Genomic DNA, 6,228 nt, shown 5'->3' on the forward strand with positions numbered 1-6,228 from the left:
AAAGGAAATTAATAGAATAACTTTTGCAATTATTTAAAAGCATATATATACTGACAGCAAACATGAGCTTCATATGTACCAAGAGTTCGTGAGTTCAAATCTCCCATCCCTCTTGTGGTAAAAAAAAAAAACACACATATATATTTCCATCTATTTTTGTTTTGTAAAATTTTGTCCTTTTAAAATATTATATATATGTATATATATATATATTTTTTGAAATTTAGCTCCTTTTTAAAAGTTTAGATTTTTTTTTTCTTAAAGAAATCTATTTTATGTTGTTCATTTTAGAAAGTTTCGGTCTTATTTTACTTCTTTAAATTTTCATTTGTTCAAGAATTAGAAGTTTTGAAATCAGTTTTTTCTCTGTCCTTCAAAAATCTTGAATTTATTAATGTTAAATGTACTGTTTCTAAATATACATTCTTGTAATAACAGTTCTCAATCTCCCTCCAATCATATCTATAAAATAGATCAATGCAAGTATAATTGAGGCGGACTAACGTTTAATGTTTAAGGCATCTACAATGTCTATTGATGTTTTTTTCTTCAAGAAAAGAAGCACCATTTCATTGGTACGAGTATGTGAGAAACAAATATACAATGTATATTGAGGATGGAGATTCAAATTGCAACTCCATATTTGTTATGTTGAAAAAAAATCATATCAATGAAATAGAAGCACGGTTATCAAACATACATATTATTACAGAATCTACACAAAATAAATAAATAAATAAATAAATCTTCATTTTCCTTATAAATTGTAAGTTAAAATATCTAACCTTTATTTATAATATAATACGACTATTAAAAAGTTTAAAAATCAATCAACAAAATAGGACAGAAGTTTGAAGACATTAGATAAACAATATCATAATATTAACAACTAATTAGAGGATGCAAAAATAGAATTATGTGTGGTGTCAAAAATTAATAAAAATGGTACAAAGGGCAGATGACAATTTATGAAAATTGGACATAGAAATGACATTTTTTTTTCTACTTTTATGGTTCTTAAATGTGACAGGTAAAAGAGGTGACAATGTATATATAGTCTTTGGTTTGTCACCCTCTTAACATGAAACTAAAAAGTGAACTTACAAGTTGGATGCCATTTTCTTGTAATTAACTAGAAATGGGAGCAAGCCTAGCTACTCTTGCTGCATACTATTCTAATTTTTTTTTCTCATTATTTCAATTCTCTTTTCTTTATATAATTAACTCTACAACATTAAGTATTTTTTCAGATAGAAAAACCCTTCAACTCGTTCCACATTTATACACTCTCGATAATCGATTGCTTTCTTGTCCTGAAACTAAGAAAAAAGAAAAAAAGTAGGAGATATTAATAATTGAGTGGCTAAATAGATAATATATATATATATATATATATATATATAGTTAAGATATCGAATAAATGAATTAAATTTATCAAACCCATCCGTTTAAGTTTTTAGGTTAATGAATTGGTAGTTTATTCAAGTTTAATTTGGTATCATAACCTGAGGTCTTGTGTTTAGTAAACTCCTGTGGTGATTTATGTGATGGTTTATTCATACCTAATTCGAATGTATCTATGATTTTTTAGGGAAACCTTAACGGATAGCAACTCGATGAAGTTATTGGATAAGCTTGTTTTCTTGTCATTTTAATAAATATGGCAAATTTATCGATTAAGTCGATAAATTATCAATAAAGTTAAGAGTTTAAATGGGTAGACGAGACATTTAGAGCACTATATCAGGTGAAAAGAAAATATCATTATAGAAGTTTGAAAGTTAAAGATGTGACTCTAAGATTAGGATGATGCTAAGACGAAATTTACATTTTAATATATTCTTAAAATCTACTTCAATAAATCAGGTCAGTTAATTTAATATATTTTTATCAATAAACCAAAATTTCTTATCTTCCCCTCTTGTCTCTGTCAAAATCTTCATTAATGTTTATGAGAGTGGGTTTCCTTTTTTTTAAATATTAAATTCTCAAGACATGTTCTCGTTTTTTATTTCTGTTTTCTCATTTTTAATAAAGAAAAATAGAATGTCGCGGCTCCAATACACTATGAATTTAAGAGTGGTAGAACGAGAACAAGAAATAAAAATAACTTATTTTTGTTATTTCCAAAATTTTTATATAAATTTGAGAATGCTTTTGAAAAATGAGAAATAAGAAATATAAATAATTGTTAAACGCTTAAAATTCTTAATAGAATTAGAAACGATAAATAAAAAAAAATGTTATCAAATGAGTCCTAAAGAATCGTCAGATATTAGTTACCATTATAATTAAGAGAAAACTATATGTACAAACTAAAAAAAAATGTTAGTACAAGTTTATTTAAAAAAAAACAAAATATATAATTATTGTAAGGTACTTTAATGTTAACTTTTTTATAAGGAAAAAAAACAGAGAGAGAACGTAAACAAACGTTAGCAAAAATGGGCCCCAAATTTCATGAAATTGGAACTGATAACTATATTAACACACATTAATTACAATGGTATCCAAAGCAAACAACTAATTAAGTTCCAAATGGTTGAATTCATTTGTCCTCAAAAAAAAAAAAATGGTTGAATTGATTTGAAAGTAATTAAGTAAATGAAAATTAAAGGAGAAATTACATGAATTAAGATAGAAGAGAAGATAATGATAAATTATGTGGGACACAAATACATTCCGCACCAGAATTTAATCTTCTACTTAAGCGAAGAAGTATATATATTGCAATCTTAATTGACTAGCCTAGACCTAACTCAATTGGTTAATTAAGACACCAATTTCTGACAAAAAATTATGAGTTCAAATCTACACCACACGTATTTGTACTAGAAAAAAATAAGAAAAATAGTAATATCTTGATCACTAATATTCCCGCAATACATATAAATTTAAAATGCCGTTAGTGCCAAATATACTTTTTCTTTGTTTATAAACGACATTTAATTCAAATAATATTAATTATCAAACCATAATAAATTATTATATCTAGAGACTAGGTAGAGAATTAAAATTTTAAACTTAAAACCATTAGAATTAAACCTTTTTTTTTAAGAAAAAATATTTAGAGAAAACACATATTTTATTCTATTTGAAGATGAAATATAAAAAACCTAGTTTGATTTGTGATGTAAAAATAAACTTTAACCACGCTGAAAGTAGCTAATTCGAAAATAGTTTATTAAATAAGTCATATATCATTATATCATTTGAACTCAAATAAAATAAAGTATTGAAAGCAGGAAAATTATTTTTGAAAAAAAAAATCTAAAATAAATTTGATCGCAACTTTTCCAAAAATATTTTTAAAATCCAAAAAATTTGAAATTACATATTGTCTGTTAAAAGGTTGTAGAAACTTTAAAAAGAAAAAAAAGATAATAGTTAGGTTGACTTAAATTTTCTATTTATTTGAACTCTTTCTTATTGAAATATAAATTATAAAATAATATCGATCAAAATGATCAGTCTATGGTATCATGTCATAGATAACAATAATTTCATAAAATTTGAAAGCATTAAACGTAACTGTTAATTATTAAAAAAAAAACCTTCTGTATTTTAGAAATATATCTAGAAGTAGTTTTAATGACTTCCATAATCAATACTGCCCAGCTAACTCATTAATATTTCCTATTTTCATTATTTCTAAGAATAAGAAAAGAACTAATTCTTGATCACAGACCAATTAATATGTCCAAAATTTTGAAAACAGATTTTTCAGGAGTTTAGTTTATTTATTTATTTTTTAAAAAAGAGGGTTTCATTTTTAGAAAATATAGTACAAAATAATAATCATCACAAACCTGTCAACAATTAATCTTAATGATGAAAATTTTTGTAATGCAATAACAATATAAGGCAACATAGGAAATCTCTAGAGATTTTCCTAAAACAGAATAGGGAAATTAAATCTCTAATCATATAACAACAAACCCAAAAATTATATATGTTAAGATGCAATCAGAAAAATCTGATCATATCCCAAGTTATATACCAATTAATGTTTCTTGAACAATGATAATTAACATGCACTAATTAATTCTGTTTAAATGAACTTCGTCCAAATTCTCAATTGTTGAAGAATCTAGTGTTAATGGTTAAGAAGGCTTTTAAAATCTAAACCAGAAAACTAGAATATCCTAATCTTAAGACATTAAAAAAGTGAACCCAAATCTATATTTGCCACAGAAAAAAAGAAACTAATTAATAAGGGTCCATAAAAAAAAAGGCTTGTAATTAATAATTTATAAAACACAATTATCCACAGCAACTTCATATTGCTATGGGATCAGTACAAAAAACACTTCCATCGATCTCCTACCATCCATTTCTCAGACGACAGAAAAAAAAACTACTGTTTTTCGAACAAAATTCCCATGATGTTTCATAGTCCAATATATATGCGTTTCACTTTCAGATTCACACATAAATCAATCAAAGAGACAGAAAAAAGGGCGACCTTTTTTTTTTCTTTTTAACATTTTAAGAAGTGGGTTAGAACAAAAAATGCACAGTTTTAAACTGGGAAAAAGAAAGAGAATGAATTGGAAGAAGAAGAAGAAGAAGAAGAAGAAGACAGGAAAAAACACAGGCAAGGGAAATTCACATGCAAAAACATATCATATATAAATGTATATAAATAATGGCCATTCCATCCATGCATGAGCATGGGGGGCACAAAATCTCACAGAATCACAAAAGGGCCAAAAACTAGTAAAAGTTGAGAATTTAAATGAAGTATTTAATTAAGTCAATCCCAAAAAAAAATAGTGCTTTTCTTTGATTTGAGAGAGAGAGAGAGAAAGTACGATTCCACAATATATATAGTTCTTTGTCTGTGTGAGGAACTGCTGTGTTTTGTTTGTTGTATTAAATCAAGATTGCGTATTTTGGTCATCACAGTAACAGCTAATTCTTTCATTACAATCTTATATATATGACCTTCTTGATCCAAAATTAGGGTTTTTCAGACCTGGGTTCTAGGGTTTTTTTCCCCCTCTCTCTTGGAATTTATATAATTACTCCAAATCCCACACTGGATATTCTGACAAACAAGCAAAACAAGTATTGAAAAGTTTAATTGATCATCAATTATTGGTTTGAAAATGAAGTATTCTATATATATATATATATATATATATATATATTTATTGGAGCTTAATTAATCAATTATTTTGTCATGTATTATTATAATAACAATAAATCTAGGCAGGCAGGACGCAGAAAAATGAATAATATAAATTCCAAATTTAATTAGAGAAGAGAGAAATTAATTACCAGGAAATTGAGAGGAAGATCAAGGTGGAATTTTTTTGATTTGATTTTAAGGTAGGTGATTTTTGTGATCTTGATGATCATCGTTATTGGGCTTCAATTGGGCTCTTTTTCTCTTCTTTTTCTTGTACGGAATTCCTCTTGCTTTTGCCTGACACTCCTTCACTTCGCGTAAATAAACTCTGATTGCTCCATTTCCGAAGGGGTTGGTCTCCGGCGATCCGCCGTGCTCCTCGTAGGCGGCTCGGAGGCGTCCGATCAGCGCGTCGAGGCTGCCCCAGGCCTGGCGGAGCGGGCAGGTACACGGGGCGGGCGGGTCGGGCTGCCCGAAGAACACGCACCCGGGTAAGTGAACCTTGGTCTTCCCGAACTGGTCCAGGTACCGGAGAAATTCCAGCACGTGATTGCAGTTGCACTGGGACAGCGCCACCGGCGGCGTTTGATTTTTCAGATACTGCCCGAACGTGTTCCAGTCTCGCCGCTTCTGCGACTCGTACCGGCTCAGCGCCGTCGTCGGGTGATCCGCCGCCGCGCCGGGCCTCATCGACGACGATGACCCAGCTGCTTCCGTGGAATCTTTTCTGGCTTCGGTTGACATGATGATCTGAGAGAGAGAGAGAGAGAAAGAGAGAGGGGAAGAGTAATGTTTAATGGGTAGAAATTCTTATGCAAATTTGGCAAGAAATGACAAATTAGAAAATTTTAATTCCAAAAAAAAAAGTAGGAAAATTTGGAGGTAAAAAATTAAAAGAAAGAAAAAAAGGATGGGGTTTATTGGAGTGGAGTGGAGAAGAAAGATAAAAATCACATCCTCAGAGGGGACATTTGATGGGCCCTATGAAGGTGCTTTTTGTTTCTCTTTTTCTTTCCCTCCCTCTGAATACTTATTTTTTATATTCTGTATTTATTTCCCTACTTCTCCCATTATTTATTTTTCGCTAAATATAT

The 6,228-nt window shown here is 29.0% G+C and overlaps 1 protein-coding gene across 2 annotated transcripts; it reads right to left on the reverse strand.

Annotated features, from left to right (window-relative positions):
* Nucleotides 1-975: 975 nt before the first annotated feature.
* LOC111010841 (protein LIGHT-DEPENDENT SHORT HYPOCOTYLS 10) lies at nucleotides 976-5,987 on the reverse strand. 2 transcript variants are annotated; one of them, XM_022284413.2, is made up of 2 exons: nucleotides 5,284-5,987; nucleotides 976-1,313 (listed from the first exon to the last, which is right to left on the reverse strand). In XM_022284413.2, the coding sequence occupies exon 1, from the start codon at nucleotides 5,876-5,878 to the stop codon at nucleotides 5,330-5,332; it is 549 nt and encodes a 182-aa protein (XP_022140105.1). In that variant the 5' UTR covers nucleotides 5,879-5,987; the 3' UTR covers nucleotides 976-1,313; nucleotides 5,284-5,329. The 2 variants fall into 2 exon arrangements, with proteins under 2 accessions (XP_022140105.1, XP_022140104.1); XM_022284412.2 differs by having other exon boundaries at nucleotides 976-1,319; nucleotides 5,284-5,976.
* Between the last annotated feature and the right edge of the window lie 241 nt (nucleotides 5,988-6,228).

Source organism: Momordica charantia (genome assembly GCF_013281855.1).
Source record: "Momordica charantia cultivar OHB3-1 chromosome 3 unlocalized genomic scaffold, Mcharantia_2.0 BLBB01000003.1, whole genome shotgun sequence".
Taxonomy (NCBI): domain Eukaryota; kingdom Viridiplantae; phylum Streptophyta; class Magnoliopsida; order Cucurbitales; family Cucurbitaceae; genus Momordica; species Momordica charantia.

Excerpts from the sequence above, each read along its gene's own strand:
- LOC111010841 (XM_022284413.2), bottom strand. The coding sequence starts at position 5,878 with ATGTCAACCGAAGCCAGAAAAGATTCCACGGAAGCAGCTGGGTCATCG.